Below are 16,141 nucleotides of genomic sequence, written 5' to 3'. Positions count from 1 at the left end.
TGAGATTGCTAGATCTACTGTGCAAAACTTATTGTATTATCAGTGACATTCGAAACACAAAGTACAACCTGAAGCGATAATTCTAAAGTCGAATTATTGGGATTTTTTTTTTCTTAACAAAACGTGAGGCAACAGAGACGCCTTCAGCGAGAAGAGAATCGTCGCTCGATAAAGTGCGCCAGAGTGCCATCCTTCATGCCAATCTCGTAGTCGAGGGCAGCAAGCACACCAAGCTCGGAGCGATGAACGTGGTCGGAGTGCATGCCGGCAACAACGCTCCACGCGCCAATGGAATACGCGCCGTCAATCAACAGCTTGAATGCAATCATCATGCAGCCGAGCACAATCAGTCGCTCGCTGCCGGGGCAAAGCGTGCGCGTGCCTTCCACAAGGAACGTCGACTGTTGGAATGACGCGGCAAGCTGCGCAGAGCTGACGGTCGCCTTTGCCCCATATGTTGAGCCCGAGGCGTGGCCGTGGGGCGGAGATCCCGAAAGTAAGCCCAGCGCGCCACTGGTCAGAAACCCGCCGGCAGCCGGAGCGGCAAACGTCAGAGGGCTAGACGTGCGCGGATCCAATCGTTGAAACAGCTGCACCTTGTCGACAAAGCGCTCGACAAAGGCCAGGCCAGTCAGAAAAACTGAGCATGCAATGCGACCATCGCGGACAACCTTCTTGGCGAAGTTCCGGAACGACTCAATCGTGGTCGCGTCCGAGGTGGCCGACGCGGTGGACAGCGTTGGGCAGATTTTGCACAGCATGCGCACCATGACGTTGGTGCCCTCGTCAAGAATGCGATCGGTCGTCAAATTGTACTTGGCCATGGACTGCAGCACCATGGCTCCACTCGAACACGACGGGAAGAGCGAAAAGTGCATTGCCGGGGTGGACGTGGCAGCACCCATGGATGCAGAGAAGGAGCCATTGCCGTGGTGCCCGTTGAAAAACCCGGCCGAACCCGCCGATGGCGACGCGAAAAAGACTCCAGACGATTGGTACGATGAAGCAAGCGAAGGGAAGGCCGACGTAACGCGAGACGGGTTGTGAGGAGTGGCGGCGTCCGACAAGGGCGAAACCAACGCGCTGCCATGATCAAGCTGCTGCACGCGTGAAAGCCCAGTCGAGCTGCCGGGAATGGCGATGGCCTGCTGCTGGTGAGTGGGTGAATGATGGGCCTTGGGCGAAAGTGAGCTTGCCGTGGATGATGTTGCAGGTTGTTGCTGTTGCTGTTGTGGTGGTTGTTGTTGCTGCTGCTGTTGTTGTGGTGGTGGTGGTTGTTGTGGCTGTTGCTGCTGCTGCTGCTGTGGTGGCGGAAGTGCATTTTGCAAGACGAGCTTTGATTCAATTGAAGCAGTTGGCAAGGCAGCAGCATCGGGCTGGCGCAGCTCAGTCGCAGACAAGCTACTTGGAAGAGGGTGGCGTTGTTGCTGCTGTTGCTGTTGCTGCTGAACAACTTCCAGCGCTTGAGCAACGCGGGAAAGCGTGGCTACGGTCGATTTTGAGGCAGATCTGGTCATGGCAATGCGCGACGCAAGGCCAGAAGAGGCCTCGGGACCCAGGAAGGCAGACATGGAGCTGGGCGAAAGGGGCGCCGGATGCTGCTTCTTTGGTGGAACAAGCGAAATGGAATCCACTGCGACAATATCGTTCAGCGCTGCCAGGTCTTCGGTATCGCGCTCCCAGTGGGCATAGGTGGCATGAGCACAATCGAACAGGAGACGATCCAAGCTGAAACCTCCAGACAGCGCTTTGAGGGGCGCGGTTTCGTGGCTACCAGCAGTGGGAAGCAGGGAGAGCGACGGCGGTTTGCTCGAAGCGCGCTTCCTTGGCTCTACTGGCAGCCCAAGTGAAGACGCGGCATCTGCTGCCGAGGCTTGTGGTGCGAGTGCCGCGACCGCATCAGCGGTAGTAGTGTAGAGTGGCCTGTCCTCGTCGCAAGCCAACGACGATAGAGCGTGGCCACTTGCGACGGCGGCGGCGGCGGCCAGATCGTCACACTCGAGCACTGGCGCATGCTTCATTGTCGGGGTGCTGGTACCAGACGTGGACAACGACAATAGGGTCTGCTGCTGAGAATGATGCTGCGTCAGGGCGGGGAAGTGGCTGTGCTGTCCCGTGTGACGCGAGGAGGTGGATGTCGGCGTCAGTTGGAAGACTTGAGGCAGGGCCGAGTCGCTGCTGCTCGAGGTTCGCAGAGACGCGGAGCGGGACAGCGAGCGATGGTTGCCGGATGAGGATGCAGTGGACGCACCGGCACGCGAATCGTACCAGCTCGCCGTTGGCGTGGATTGTCGACGAGCAGGCTCCACCCCGAAGGCGTTGGCCAGCGAAGTCCCGTACACCTGAACAAAGTGATCGCTGAGCTGCGGCTGCCGATGAGGATGCTGCAGGTGTCTTTGATGTTGGTGGTGTGGGTGCTGGTGCTGGTGCTGGTGCTGGTGGTGATGATGATACTGCTGTGCGTGCTGCGATGGTGGAGACCCTACCAGGGGTTCGGAGGGAGGGGTGAGCGCTGTAGCGGTGGTGTCAAAACGCGACATCATCGCGGCGGCGTTGTGCCCGTCCAATGCTCCAGGCACCGCGGCGCGATTGGCAGTAATGTTTGCGCCATCGTTGATGGTTGTATCAGCTGTAGTTGTGGTTGTGGTTGTTGTTGTTGTTGCGGAAGCCGATTGAACTGGCTGGGGAAAGCAGTCAGAAGTCGCAGAACCGTCCGCCGACGGAAGCGAGGTGGACGACGTGGAAGAAGGTTGCTGCAGTCCCGATGGCGGAGAGGTGACCGGCGTATCGAAGGGCGCCGCAAGAGTTGAGCCCTGGGTTGGTGCGTTGGATGAGGCGGCAGTAGCAACGGAGCAGGCAGGGGCGAGAATTGACGCAGCAAGAATTGACGATGACGAGGACGACTGACAACCGTCCATATTCGTCAACAGCAGCGGAACGAGGGCAATGACACTGGACTCGTTCGGGGGCATTTCACACCGTGACCACGAAGCGTTCACTGTCCTTCAGCGAGCAGTTGTGACAGAACGCTAAAACGTCCGAGTAGGAAGACCCAAAAAAAAAAAGCCCTTGGGTGCTAAGAAATGTTGCACGCGGATGCGACGCTGCTTTGGTTTGAGAATCGAGACGACGACCTGGAGATGGAGATGGAGATGAAGACGACGAAAATGGGGGAAACGAGTCTGACGAAAACGCAGAGAATTGAGCACGAGTCAGTGAGCATCAACCCAAATTCATGCAATAGTGCACATCGCAGTACTCTAGTTTTGTGTTAGGACATTTTTGGGATGCCCTGCACGTGCTCCCCTTACGAACATGATGCCTTGTGCTTTTTTTATTATTATTGTGATTCTTATTATGATTATTGGTAGGGAATGCGTTGCGCAGTGCAACAGGTGCAGCAGTGCGAGGCTTGCGCACCGTGCTAACTTTTTGATTCTTTCTTTCTTTCTCTTTCTTTCCCCTCCCCTTCTTTTCCATCTCGCCCTTCCTCACTTTGATTTTTGTCCACCTCCGTTTTTTTTCTTCCACTCATCTGCAAATTTTAATCATGTCTTTTGCGTTTTCCGTCGTCATGTCTTTTTTTAAAAAAGTAAATTCGCTTCTTCCAAAAAGCCGATCGTTTTTTATTCAAACCTTCACGTGAAAAGGAAACTAAAAAGTGCGCGTTTTGTGTTTGCTGGCCGACCATTGAAAAGGAGAAGGTTTGTGCTCAGTTGAAGCAGCTGCAGCAATGCAAGGTCAAAGTGGGGAGCGGGGAAGCGAAGAGCACAAAGGGGGGGAGGGCATCGGCCGACGCTCAAACTGAGCAGAGCCAGAAGAACGGCCAGCACCCTTTCCGCTACCACCGCGGTACTTCATCTTCTTCATCTTATTCTTCTTGTTCACCTCCTGTGCTCCTCATAGCGAAGGAGCAACCGACGACGCTCTCGTCTTCCATTTGTCACTCGACTGAGGTTGACAAGAAAAACCAATACAAAAACAAATATAAAAAAATAAAGGAAAAAAAGTCGACCGCTACTCGTGATGGGGAAAGGGTTCGGTCGCTCTGCTGTTCTCGTTTCGCCGTGTGCGCTTTTGGTAAGGAGAGTCCAAACATCCTGGCAGTAGGACTGCCACTCGTGCGCACGAGATAGAAGAGCGCAGAAAGGGGCCGGGGACGCTGCCAGTTTGCAGAATTCTGCGTCAGCCACAGCCGTTTCTTAAACCGCCCATTGCCCCTATCCCCCCCCTCTCCTGCGCTCACTCTCCTGCACTCCTGCTGCTCTCACTTCCAAGTCTCTCTCAATCTCATGTCGTTGTGCTCGCTCAATGGCAGACTTCGCCCCCTCTCGCTCATAGAAGAAAAAAAAGCCACACGAAAATTGCGCGGGAAAACAGTCAGATGTCATCTCCTTCAAGCGCTTTTACCGAACAAAAAAACCAAGAAAAAAAAAACTGAGATCCAAACAAAGAGACAACTTACAACAGTAAGAATACGAAATTGAACAAAAGGACTGGAAAAGAAACGTTTGCTGCTGACCAACCTGCCAAGTGCAATGCAAATGCAAAAACTCAGGTGGCTTCTCTGTCATTCCACTTGAGCTGCTTTGGACTGATTCAATAGTCTCAGTGGATAGTTCCAGAATAGCATGGGCATCCTGTCCTGGTCCTGGTCCTGGTCCTGGTCCTGGTCCTGGTGGCTATAAATTACAGCAGTCCCATTGGGAATTCAATGCAAGGCTCATCCATTGATTTGCCTCAAAGCAACAATGCCATCCAGTTCGACAGCCCGCGTTAGCACTGAATCCTTTGATGTATGTAGCAACTCTTTTGCACTCTTCTAATTCACATTTCGTTGCTGCACATTGAAGCGGGGGGTTGAACGGCGCAATGCAACGCACAGTCCGGTTGAACAAGGAACTGCCGCTCCTGGCCTCGCAGCCGCCGCCTGGCATCTCCTGCTGGCAAAAGAATCCAGACCGCATCGACCTTCTTGAAGCGAGTAAGTCAAGGCGGCCACTGCTTTTTTGCTGGCAGTGGGGTGTGTGCGCGTGTTTTTGGCGCGAAAGTGTGGCGCGCAACCCCGCTTCTGCTGCTGCTGGTGCTGCTCCTGCTGCTCCTGCGGCCAGCGCGAGAGAGGCTGGATTCTTATGGTGTCGGCGTGGTCTAGCTCTGCGCCGCTGCATGCCTTTGACGACTGTCCAGCGACCGGTGGTTCCTGCAGCTTGACTCAGAAGCAACCGAAACCGTCTGTTTCACTTTTTTCCGTCATTCATCCATGAGCTTCCCAGTCACTCACGGCCGTTCTTCATTGTCATGGTAGATATCACAGGCCCTGAAGGCACTCCTTATGCATCGGGTGTGTTCAAGCTGGAGCTTGAAATCCCAGACAGGTAAAGAAATTCGCGTAAAAGCTTGCGCATTGCGCTCTATTTCGGGTTGCCGATTGGATCATCGACGTCGCATCAGCCAAAGCACAACAAGTACACACAGTCAACTGATTTGGCTGTTTTCTAATGGGCGCGCTCTTCTGCTGCTTCAGGTACCCGTTTGAAGTTCCGCAGACGCGATTTGTCACCCCAGTGCATCATCCCAATATTGATTCTGCCGGGCGTATCTGTCTAGACCTGCTCAAGCCGTATCCGAAGGTAGATGGAGCTGCTGCGACTCTGCTTTGCAAAATGTCGAGCTCCGACCTGCCAGGTCTTTTTGACTTTTGAAACTAACAACTTTTTTTTGTTTTTGTTTTGTTGGCCCTGCTCGCTCTTAACGCCTGAATCGTATTAGGGCTCCTGGAGGGCATGTCACAACATTGCAATGCTGCTTTCATCAGTCCAAATGCTGCTCGCCGAGCCCAATCCCGACGATGCTCTTGTTGCTGAAATTGTAACCTTTGTTTCGTTCTTGTGTGTGGTGACTGCCCCTTCCCCGTCACTGATCCTGAATGCTCACTCTCTCTTGTCCTTCTTCGTGTACTCAGGCACACCAGTTCCAGTTCAATCGAGCTGCCTTCGATGCGACAGCCAAGGCCATGACCCTGAAGCATGCCCGGAGCTCTGCGGTGTCCTCCTCTTCTTCTTCTTCTTCGTCGTCGTCTGCTGCTGCGCCATAGCGTCTGTTGCTCTTGCGCAATGTTTCCTTCCGTCCTGGAATGGTGTAAAATACAGTATCATAGGAACGCTTCCATCTTCTGGCAGTTTGCTTTGTCGAAATCGCGCTCAAATCGGTTCTCCAACCCGACCGTCGTGCCTGTCGAATTTCCACATGTTTTCACCCCCATTCAGACTCTCCATTCCCACTCGTCTTATTTTTTTTTTTCTGCAAACACTTTACCGTCATGCTTCGATCGCTCGCCTCGCTTGCCCGGACAGCGTCCTCTGCCACAGTGCCAACTTGCGTCCGATCGCTGCACTCGCCCGCTGCCGTCTCCCTGTCGTCCGTCGTGCCCACCTCGACCGCGCCTGGCAAATCGCCGCGCATCCTCATCACCGGTGAGTTCGATCTTGAAGTGACGACGTAACAGTGGAAGCGAGACGCAGCGACGTGAAGCAAAGTGCAATCCGACCACACACACACAACCACAGTCCACGCGCAGGCTCGCCCCTGCACTTTGCGCTCGTGCAATTTCTGCTCGAGTGTCAAGCAGGCTCCGTCTGCGATCGGTTTGGCGCTGCTACGCAATCGCTCGGACGCCCCTGTCGCGCTCTGCAGAACGAAAAGCTCCCAGCGAAACCGGTTTTTGCAGCAAAGAGATGTAAAAGAGGGAAAACCCCTCGTGTTGCTCTCCGTGACCACCGCGCTTCGTTCGCTTCCAGTCATTCACTCACTCGATTCACTTGTTGCGTTGGATCAGCCAAGCGTTTCGATGTTGTTTCTCTGGTGCTCATTTTTTTTGTGTGGCTCTTTGGGTTGGAAATCTCGCCAAAAAAAAAAACAGGCTCACTCGGGCAGCTCGGCTCTGAACTGGCAAAGATGCTTCGGTAAGAAAATCAAAAAAAAAAAATCAACACGATTCTGCGCTACGTCTGTATGGTTGCTAATGTTGAACACATTGTAGCGCCAAGTATGGCAAGGAGAACGTCGTCACGTCAGACATTCGCAAGCCCGACGTCCCGGAAGACGGTGAGTGGATGGGATACGTCGCACAGTGTGAACTGTGGCCATTTCGACAAAAACAAACAAACTGACACTGTTGCAACTCCATCTTTTGACAACCTCCAAATCGCGCACCAGGCCCATTCAAGTACATTGATGTGCTCAACTACCAACAGATGGAGGCGTTGATCGTCGACCACCGCATCGATTGGGTCGTGCACTTTTCCGCACTGCTCTCGGCTATTGGCGAGCAGCAGCCGGCCAAGGCACTTCAGGTGAACATCCAGGGCTTCCAAAACATTGTCGACCTGGCAAAGGTGCACAAGCTGCGCGTCTTTTGCCCGAGCACGATTGGCGCGTTCGGCCCAACCACCCCCGCCGACAACACCCCCGACCTCACGATCATGCGCCCAACCACCATCTATGGCATCACCAAGGTGCACATGGAGCTCATGGGCGAGTACTATCACAACCGCTACGGCGTCGATTTCCGCTCGTTGCGATACCCCGGCGTCATTTCGGCCGAATCGCTGCCCGGCGGCGGCACGACCGACTACGCCGTCGACATTTTCCACCACGCTCTTAAGACTGGCGAGTACACGTGCTTCCTCTCGGAAAAGACCCGTTTGCCCATGATGTACATGCACGACTGCCTCAAGGGCACCATGATGATGCTCGAGGCCCCCAACGAACAGCTCAAGCAGCGCGTGTACAACCTTGCCGCCTTCTCGTTCACCCCCGAGGAGATTGCCGAGCAGATTCGCAAGCACGTGCCCCTGAAGGTTGCCTACCGCCCCGATTTCCGACAGGCCATCGCCGATTCCTGGCCTCGCTCCCTCGACGACACCAATGCTCGTCAAGACTGGCAATGGTCGCACGACTATGATCTCAAGACAATGGTTGGTGAAATGTTGACCAAGCTTCGTCGCCATTACCCTGCTGTTGGAAAGCAGTGATGAGGAGGGTTTTGTGTGTGTGTGTGTGTATGTGTGTGTGTGTCGTGTTTGTTTTCGGCCCTTGTCCATTCACATCATTTCCATAAACATCTTTTCTTTGATACAATCACTTTTACTGTATGTTGTTTGACTACAAAACAAAGCAACGTTTTTTTGACACCAGCAGGGCTCAGATGACTTTGTCACGCCGCAACGCTGCGATTTGCTCGGGCGTATATCCGAGTACCTCAGCGAGAATTTGATCGGTGTGCTGCCCGAGCGTGGGCGGAGGCAACGCTATCCGTGCTGGTGTGTCGCTGTATTGGACTGGCGAGCCGGTCAGTGAAATTCGTCCGACTGTCGGGTGTTCCACTTGCTGAATCAACCCAGTTGCCAAGACATGCGGGTCGTTAAAGACCTGCTGCAGATTGTTGATAGGACCGCACGGAAGATCCTCGCGTGTTAACGCATCCATCCAGTGCGCGGTAGGCTGCGTTCGGAGCATGGCTGCGATGAGCGGAATGAGAACCTCGCGATGAGCGACGCGATCGGCATTTTTGGCAAAGCGCGAGTCCCGTGGAAGGTCTGGCAGACCCAGAACGCGACAGAACGCGACAAACTGCGCGTCGTTGCCCACCGCCACGACAAACTCGCCATCGGACGACTGGAAACTTTGGTATGGGACAATACTGGGGTGCGCGTTGCCGAGCCGCTTTGCCTCCTTGCCTGCAATCAAGTAATTCGATCCGATATTCGCCAGCAAGGCAACGGTGGATGACATGAGTGAGCAGTCCACGCGTTGTCCGCGGTTTGTGTGGGTGCGCGCAAGGAGGGCGGTCAGAATCGCGCCATGGGCGAAAAGCCCCGTCGCGAGATCGGTAATGGCCACGCCAACCTTGACGGGACCGCTCCCAGGTTGGCCGGTGATGTGCATCAAACCTCCCATCGCTTGGGTGACGAGGTCGTAGCCAGCACGGTCTCGGTACGGCCCATGGCGGCCAAATCCGGTCAACGAGCAATAGACAAGCCGCGGATTCAACGGCTGCAGGACACCTTCGTACCCGAGTCCGAGCTGCTCCATCTTGCCAGGCAGAAAGTTCTCGACCAGCACATCCGCAGTTGCCGCGAGCTCGCGCACAATCTGGACGCCTCGCTCGGATTTCAGATTCACAGTGACGCTCCGCTTGTTTCGGTTGGCCGCCAGAAAGTACGCCGACTCTGCCGCCGGTGCAGATGCGTCGGCTTGTCCCACAGCAGATGTATGCTGAGCACTCTCTGGCTGTCGGACGGGCACTTGGTGATTGTCGCGCTTCACGGCCGGAGCAGCGAACGGCGGGCCCCACTTGCGCGTGTCGTCGCCGCCGTTCGGGCTCTCAATCTTGATGACATCGGCTCCCATATCGCCCAGCAGCATTGTGCAGAACGGCGCTGCGAGCACGCGCGACAGGTCGAGCACGCGCACGCCACGGAGCGCGATGTTGGCTGCCATCGATGATTATAAGAATCTGAATTCTGAATCTGAATCTGAATCTGAGACAAGGCAATACAAAAGAATGAGTGAGACGAGTTGCGTGTCGTGCATTGGTGTGTCACTCCAAGTCAACAAGCCTGACAATGGCAAAGTCAACGGCGGAGCAGACTTGTTCCCAATGGGATTGCAGCAAAAACAAAACTCAATGCAGATTCGATGCAAACGAGTGTTCTGTGCCAGAAACTGAACGAATCACGGTGACTGCCAGCTCACACGATATTCAAGCAAGCAGACATCGCAAAATCAGACTCCTTCCATGCAGAAGAAGACTCCAACTGGAGACCGTTGAGCAAAACGACATTCAAACAACAAACCGCGCTCCTTCCAAGACGCAGATGCCTTTTTTTTCGAATTGTGTTTTTTACTCCCAACCATCTCCTCCAACCTAGTCATCGGTCTTTTCCACCGACGCGACCTTTTTGCTTGCTTGCTTGCTCCATTACAGGAAACTGAATGAATGAATGATTTTCATTCTTTTTTTTTTTTCTTTGTTTTTTCTTCTTCTTCTTCTTATTGTCTTCCCATCATGAGCTTGGCCACCTCGCTGAACAACGTCGCGCTGCTGTCCCAGCATGTGCTTGTGGACAACCAGCCTGCCATCCAGCCGCGGCCGATCAGCGTGCAGCTCAACGCGTCGCTGGACACGGCCTTTGGAGACGCAGACCTCTACAGCAACCTCCAGTCGCATCTTGCTGGCGAGGCTCGCTTCATGCGCAAAATGGTACACTTCCCCCGCTCTCTCTCTCACTCTCTCTGCACTCTCTCGCATAGGTTCAATCACCAAGTAGTGGGGACGGAGACCCGCCTCCCAACTCTATTGAGACGAGACTCTTGAAAAGCATCGGTTGAAAATGGAAAAAAAAAAAAAAAAAAAACATTGTTTTGTTTGATTTTGTATTGGAAAACCGGTCTCTGGCTTGAAGTGGCAAGTACCGCGACTGGTTGAGGGGAAGAATCCAACGCAGCGACCAAGCTCTAGTTCATTGGGAATTGGAGCACGGTGGAGGTGGTGAAGCGACGCGCGCGATGGCTGACTACCGATGGGAGACGCGGCTGAATGTTGACTTTCACGGTGCTCCGCTTCAGCTCTCCTGCTCCTCGTTCATCATCACCCATCATCATTGTCGTCGTGATCGTTCCTGCCATTCTGAGCGTCGATGCAGTGCTGAGCCAGACTCAAAACGGCTCGACTCGATCCAATCAGAATAATAGAATAGAAATGGCAAAAACAAAAAAACAACCATTTCTTTCCAAACATGAAAAATTTTGTTTTTTTGTTCTCTGTTGCTGAATTACTGAATGCTGACTCTTCACTCACATCTGAATCAACTCACTTGAACAACTACTCTGTGTGTGTATGTGTGTGTGTGTGTTGTCCGCAGTATGCCAATGTCGATGAGGCCATGCGTTACTTTGGCATCATTTATGCAACTCGCTCCTTGTCCAAGGCTCTGCCGCAGGTAACGCCCTTCAACAACTTCAACGAGTTGGTGCATCAACTGCAACGGTTGCTCTCGTTTTTTGCTAACTGGTTGCTCACTGGCTGTGTGCAGGTCAAGACGCAAGATCAACCCGATCGCGTGGCAATCTACGAAAAGACGCACGACATTCTGCGCCCAGAGGTCGAGAAGATGAAGGAGTTTATGCGCTTTGCCAACCGCGCTTGCGCCGAGCTCGTCGAAGTCATCAAGTACCTGGCTGCCATCTACAACAAGAACAAGGAGCCCATCGTGTCGGAGCCGCTCCTGCTCTCGATTGTGCACCTCCTCAACGGCTTCTCCCTGCTTGATAACATGAAGAACATGAAGACAGCCTGGAACAATGACTTTGCCATGTACAAGCGGTAAGTTGGTTGCGTCCGATTGTCCTTTTTGTTTGTTTGTTTTCGTTGGGTTTTTTCGTTTGGTTTTTTTTTTTGCCCTCAAAGCATCACACTCACCCCACCCCACCCCCAACCATTGCGTTGTTCGTTGTTTTTTGTCATTGCTGCAGTGCTTGCACCAATTTGAAGCGCATGGACGAGGGCGAGACGATGGAAAACCAGCACTTGTACCTGTTCCTGGCAAACCACGACTGCATCTCCACCAAACTTCGAACGGACGTTGTGGGCATTGACGGTTATGTTGAAGTCCTGACGAGCGTCGTCAACGTGTGCGTTGATTACTATGAGGAAGATCAGTTTGCGCTTCCCGACGAAAAGTACGCGCTTTTGCGTGCCATGGCCTTTTCGCTGTCCATGATTGACGGTAACGACGAGAAGACGAGCATTCTTCGTAACAAGCGTGTCAAGTTGGACCGTGCCCTCAAGATTCTCCGAGTAAGTGTTTTGGTTGGTTGTTTGGTTGCAAAACAACTGAGTTTGCTGATTTCCCTAATTCTTTGCGTGCGTCTGCCTCGTTTGCTTTACCAGAGCTGGCCAATCATTCCGCTGATTGGCGACATGCAGATGGACCCGTCTGCCTACATGAAGCATGCGCCGCATATTGAGCGCAGCAAGCTGCAGCCGGAAACGGAGGATGAAATCCTGAAGCTCCAGACAAAGTACCGCATCATCACTTCGCTGGACGGTGAAATTGTGCGCTTCAAGGACTACATGAGCAGGTTTGCCATCTTTTCCAACCAAGTGCGTGCGCAGGAGAATTGGGAGCCGGCGCCGGACTTTGACCTCCTGGCGCTCGTGTTTGAGGGCATCAAGCTGCTCTCGAGCTGGACGACGCAGATTCACGACCAGGCCGCCTGGAAGTATGCCCATCCCGTCGACAAGTTCTCCAATCGCAACTGTCCCGAAACCGCTGGCGAGTACGAGAAGCTCGTCAAATACAATTACTCGCTTGAGGAACGCTTTGCCTTGGTGGAGATGATTTCCATGATCAAATCCGTGGCTACTGCGCTTCAGACGGTCAGCGCCACGATTGCGCCGCTCATTCGTCGCTGCATTCACCGCGAGCTCTTCACCTTTGTGCAAAACACCCTCCTGGACATTACCAGCCACTCGATCAAGAAAAAGCGGCCTTCGCAGTCCGTCCTGGTCATGATTCGTGATATGCTCATGGACGCAAAGGCCGTCATTGAGCTTCCAGACGAAGACGACAAGAAGAAGAAGAAAGGGCCTGCTGGGCCATCGACCCCTGTCACCTACCGCGCTTGTGCGCCGTCCTCCACCCAGCTCAACTATGCTCGCGTGCTTCTCGAGTCCTTGTACAACGAGAAGGCTGCCGGCATGAAAGGCACGCTGATGAAGGGCAAGGATTATTCCAGCCAACAGATTTTCGAGATGATGACCTTCTACAAGCGCTCCTTCTTGTATCCTTACCTGCTTGATCTGGACAGTATGTATTTTTCGTTTCGGCCATTTTTGAGGCTGTTTCGAGGCCGTTGGTATGCTTTGATTCGGAGAACTGACCCGAGGGGGGGTATCTTGCGTCTTGTTTTGCAGAGTCCGTGTTGGCCTGCTCGGATCTTTCGGTTCTTTGGTTTAAAGAGTTTTATCTGGAAGTTACTCGCTCTGTTCAGGTATGTTTGCTAATCGTTGCAGTTTCTGATTGCTGCTGCAACTCACTCGAAGGTCTGGTGATGTTTTCTACTTCTTTTGGGGGTGTGCTTCCTATTGCTGCTGCAGTTCCCGATTGAGCAATCTTTGCCTTGGATTCTGACCGACTCTATCATCGAGTCGCCATCGGGCACTGCAACCGAGTACATGCTCGTGCCCTTGGACTTGTACAACGACAGCGCCAACAGTGCTCTTTGGGCGCTGAAATCTCGCTACCTTTACGATGAAATCGAAGCAGAGGTTTGTGTAGAACACTGTGATTGGCAATTGGTGTGGAGCATCGCGTTCTAACCTGTTGCTGTTGGGGTTTTTTGTTTTGTTTTGTTTTTCGCCTTCATCCTCCACCAGGTCAACTTGTGCTTTGATGAGTTGGTCTTCAAGGTCAGTGAAGCTGTCTTTACCCACTACAAGACTCAAGCCTCATGGTAAGCGGGCAACCTGACATGGCAACACGAAAAAACACATTTGTCGTGCGTTCAACTCACCGCTTCGTTCTGCTCTTGCTTCGACACCCCAGCATCCTGCTCGATAAGGCGCTGAAGCATGTACTCGTCGCCAACCATGTTGTGCGTCACTTGGACGTGCCCACACATCGATTTACCTCGTTGCTTCGTCAAAAGCATGTTCAACTGCTTGGCCGCACGATTGACTTTTCACAGCTGATGGCCCAGCGCATGAACCGCCTCTTGCGCTCCAGCATTGAAATGGCTATTGGTCGCTTTGAGGCGCACGAGTTTGGCACGGGCATTATGGAGCTGGAAGGCCTGCTTGACAATGCTCGCCTCACGCACAACCTTCTGTCCGAGTTCCTGCCCCTTGATCCGTTTGAGGACATGCTGCGCGAAGTGGACGATGCCGTCGATCTGACCTTGAACAATGGTCGCATTTTCTCCCACGTCGTCATGCAACTCATCTACGACTTCTTGCCCAACTACTCGTTCAGCTCGGGCACCCAGCAGTTTGTGCGTGCCCCGATTGAGCTCTCGCAGACGCAAGTGGAGCGCGATGCCATGCCAAAGATCAAGCACTCGCTGCTGTTTGGCAACAAGTTTGTGTACCAAGCGATGAGCAACGTGTACGAGCCGTTCAAGGAATCGATCGGCCTGCAGCAAATTGCGACCATCATCCGCGTTATCGGCCAGGACAAGATTGGCGTGCTGATTGACGAACTGCTCAAGAATGTCGAAGTCCAGCTGGTCAACATGGTTTGCCCGTACGTTGAATCCTTCATGCGCGGCATCCCCGTCGACATGAAGACGCCGCTCTTCCAGTACGGCACGTTGGGAACCTTCCAGTACTTCCAAGCACACTTGAAGCCGATCTTGGCCTACCGTGACTTGAAGACGGAGGTCTTCCATGTGTTCCGTGAGCTCGGCAATTCGCTCATTTTTGCCCGTTTGCTCGATCAGTCTATGGTGAGTAGCACTTGATGTTTGGTGGTTTTTGTTGTTGTTGTTGTCAAAGTGGATGGTCAATTGAGCTCACCCAAACCCCTGTCCTCCTCCCCTTCCCCGTTTCCCCTTATTTCGTTTGAAATACGCAGCTGCAACGCGATTTGTTCACCTATGTTCAATCTTTGCCATTCTACACGATCGATCGCTCTGGTGGTACGTATATTTCCGCCACTAATGAGGGCTGAGGGTTTTTGTGTTGTTTCTGTTGGTTGAGAGTGTGACTTGTGGATTTACTTGGCGACATGTATGCGTGTGTGGCAGTGACTGTTCCCTCCACCACGGGTCAAGTGGATCCAACTGCCTTCTTCAAATTCGTCACCACGCATCTCCAAGGGCAGCCTTTCTCGGAGTCTCTCGGTGGTCGTGCCGAACAGGCCAGCAAGCTCAATGCGCCTTCCCTGGCACGCAAGTCGCTGTTTGTGCGCGTGCTTGAGCGCTTTGATGCCTTGTTGGCCCCTGTGCGCGAAAAGTGGCGCGGATCCCGGCCCACGAATGGCATTCTCAACATTGACGAAACAAGCGAATTCTACCGCCTGTGGAGTGTGTTGCAGTTTGCCTATTGCACACCTGGTGCCAAGACGGAATTTTCCACGCAGTAAGTCGTGTCTCTTCAGTTTTAAGGGGGGGGGGTTTGCTTGTTAGCAATCAACAGTGCAGGCAACTCAGCTCGTCGTTGTGTGATGTATTGCATTTGGCAGAACGCTTTTCGGTGAGGGTCTGCCGTGGACTGGCTGCGCAATCATCTACTTGCTTGGACAACGGGTTCGGTTCCAAGTCATGGACATTTGCTACCACATCGTGAACGTTCACGCTGTGGACGGTCAAGTTGGCAACATTGGCAGCATGGTAAGTGATGAAGTCTTTGTTCTAGAAGCGACTTGTCTTTAGTTGTTTGATTTTTCCTTCTCCTTGTGATTCTCAACACGCGACCGATGTTCGTTTGGTGTAGAATATTGTCGATTTCATCCAAGAAGTCAAGAACTACCAGCGCCTGAACGACTCGATCTTTGCGACGCTTCAGACGTTGTTGCCCGATCGTGATCTGCACGGCAACCGTTATGGTGTGGCACATCCTCCTCTTGACACCAAGAAGGTCCCAACGTATGAGTCGTATGATGGGGAGCACGGCACCGCCGTATCTCGAAAGATTGAGGTACGGTTTTCGAATGAGATTGCGTGTTGACAGGGTTTGTCATTTTGTGATGTGAATTTTATGTTGTTCTTTGTCCTTGGCTCACTCCTTTCCCCCCCCCCTCCTTCACGGACGCTTTGCTACACTCTCAAAAAATAGAAAATCGAGGCTGGCTCAGGTGTCGAAGGACATGACACGCGCGTGTAATCTTGGCTCAACCCGCTCTCAGAGCCGGTGCAATGCTTGTGGTTGTGTCTATTTCACTTGCTTTTGCAGACATCGTCGTGCTTTGGCATGTCTGAGCCTTTTGTTTGTTTGTTTGTTGTTGTTGTTTGATTTTCTGTGCAGTGCATTTTGCGTCCATACAATTATGCCTTTTCTAGATTTTTTTTTCTTTGCAGCCAGCACGAAAACAGCCAACCGATCAAAGCCGGTCTATCAATCGAGCACTAATATATTGTA

General features: G+C 53.0%; 5 protein-coding genes across 5 annotated transcripts; 3 read left to right on the top strand and 2 right to left on the bottom strand.

Moving 5' to 3' along the window:
- Positions 1-18: 18 nt before the first annotated feature.
- On the bottom strand, positions 19-4,482 carry CAOG_00195 (hypothetical protein). The gene is made up of 2 exons (XM_004365009.2): positions 4,466-4,482; positions 19-3,160 (listed from the first exon to the last, which is right to left on the bottom strand). Exon 2 carries the CDS (start codon positions 2,970-2,972, stop codon positions 144-146), a length of 2,829 nt encoding a protein of 942 aa, XP_004365066.1. The 5' UTR covers positions 2,973-3,160; positions 4,466-4,482; the 3' UTR covers positions 19-143.
- A 340-nt stretch (positions 4,483-4,822) lies between these two features.
- Positions 4,823-6,164, top strand: CAOG_00194 (hypothetical protein). Its single transcript, XM_004365008.2, has 5 exons — positions 4,823-4,984; positions 5,306-5,375; positions 5,525-5,630; positions 5,770-5,868; positions 5,963-6,164. The coding sequence occupies exons 1-5, from the start codon at positions 4,873-4,875 to the stop codon at positions 6,092-6,094; spliced, it is 519 nt and encodes a 172-aa protein (XP_004365065.1). The 5' UTR covers positions 4,823-4,872; the 3' UTR covers positions 6,095-6,164.
- Positions 6,165-6,288: 124 nt separating this feature from the next.
- CAOG_00193 (L-threonine dehydrogenase) lies at positions 6,289-8,142 on the top strand. The gene is made up of 4 exons (XM_004365007.2): positions 6,289-6,473; positions 6,920-6,962; positions 7,040-7,104; positions 7,216-8,142. The coding sequence occupies exons 1-4, from the start codon at positions 6,320-6,322 to the stop codon at positions 8,031-8,033; spliced, it is 1,080 nt and encodes a 359-aa protein (XP_004365064.1). The 5' UTR covers positions 6,289-6,319; the 3' UTR covers positions 8,034-8,142.
- CAOG_00192 (L-carnitine dehydratase/bile acid-inducible protein F) lies at positions 8,122-9,556 on the bottom strand. The gene has a single exon (XM_004365006.2). The coding sequence runs from the start codon at positions 9,499-9,501 to the stop codon at positions 8,203-8,205; it is 1,299 nt and encodes a 432-aa protein (XP_004365063.1). The 5' UTR covers positions 9,502-9,556; the 3' UTR covers positions 8,122-8,202.
- Positions 9,557-10,009: 453 nt separating this feature from the next.
- CAOG_00191 (cytoplasmic FMR1-interacting protein 1) lies at positions 10,010-16,063 on the top strand. The gene is made up of 14 exons (XM_004365005.2): positions 10,010-10,264; positions 10,926-11,003; positions 11,097-11,386; positions 11,536-11,860; positions 11,954-12,872; positions 12,980-13,056; positions 13,163-13,333; positions 13,442-13,518; positions 13,611-14,508; positions 14,637-14,700; positions 14,809-15,142; positions 15,246-15,393; positions 15,497-15,700; positions 15,839-16,063. The coding sequence occupies exons 1-14, from the start codon at positions 10,070-10,072 to the stop codon at positions 15,884-15,886; spliced, it is 3,828 nt and encodes a 1,275-aa protein (XP_004365062.1). The 5' UTR covers positions 10,010-10,069; the 3' UTR covers positions 15,887-16,063.
- The last annotated feature ends 78 nt before the right edge of the window (positions 16,064-16,141 follow it).

This window comes from Capsaspora owczarzaki (genome assembly GCF_000151315.2).
Source record: "Capsaspora owczarzaki ATCC 30864 unplaced genomic scaffold supercont2.1, whole genome shotgun sequence".
Taxonomy (NCBI): domain Eukaryota; class Filasterea; order Ministeriida; family Capsasporidae; genus Capsaspora; species Capsaspora owczarzaki.
Note: the sequence above shows the minus strand (reverse complement) of the source record. Positions and strands in the feature narration are given on the sequence as shown.

Excerpts from the sequence above, each read along its gene's own strand:
- CAOG_00195 (XM_004365009.2), bottom strand. The coding sequence starts at position 2,972 with ATGCCCCCGAACGAGTCCAGTGTCATTGCCCTCGTTCCGCTGCTGTTG.
- CAOG_00194 (XM_004365008.2), top strand. The coding sequence starts at position 4,873 with ATGCAACGCACAGTCCGGTTGAACAAGGAACTGCCGCTCCTGGCCTCG. Across the intron at positions 4,985-5,305 it reads CATCGACCTTCTTGAAGCGA|ATATCACAGGCCCTGAAGGC; the intron begins GTAAGTCAAGGC and ends TTGTCATGGTAG. Across the intron at positions 5,869-5,962 it reads ATGCTCTTGTTGCTGAAATT|GCACACCAGTTCCAGTTCAA; the intron begins GTAACCTTTGTT and ends TCGTGTACTCAG.
- CAOG_00193 (XM_004365007.2), top strand. The coding sequence starts at position 6,320 with ATGCTTCGATCGCTCGCCTCGCTTGCCCGGACAGCGTCCTCTGCCACA. Across the intron at positions 6,474-6,919 it reads GCCGCGCATCCTCATCACCG|GCTCACTCGGGCAGCTCGGC; the intron begins GTGAGTTCGATC and ends AAAAAAAAACAG. Across the intron at positions 6,963-7,039 it reads GAACTGGCAAAGATGCTTCG|CGCCAAGTATGGCAAGGAGA; the intron begins GTAAGAAAATCA and ends AACACATTGTAG.
- CAOG_00192 (XM_004365006.2), bottom strand. The coding sequence starts at position 9,501 with ATGGCAGCCAACATCGCGCTCCGTGGCGTGCGCGTGCTCGACCTGTCG.
- CAOG_00191 (XM_004365005.2), top strand. The coding sequence starts at position 10,070 with ATGAGCTTGGCCACCTCGCTGAACAACGTCGCGCTGCTGTCCCAGCAT. Across the intron at positions 12,873-12,979 it reads TTACCTGCTTGATCTGGACA|AGTCCGTGTTGGCCTGCTCG; the intron begins GTATGTATTTTT and ends CTTGTTTTGCAG. Across the intron at positions 14,509-14,636 it reads GTTTGCTCGATCAGTCTATG|CTGCAACGCGATTTGTTCAC; the intron begins GTGAGTAGCACT and ends TGAAATACGCAG.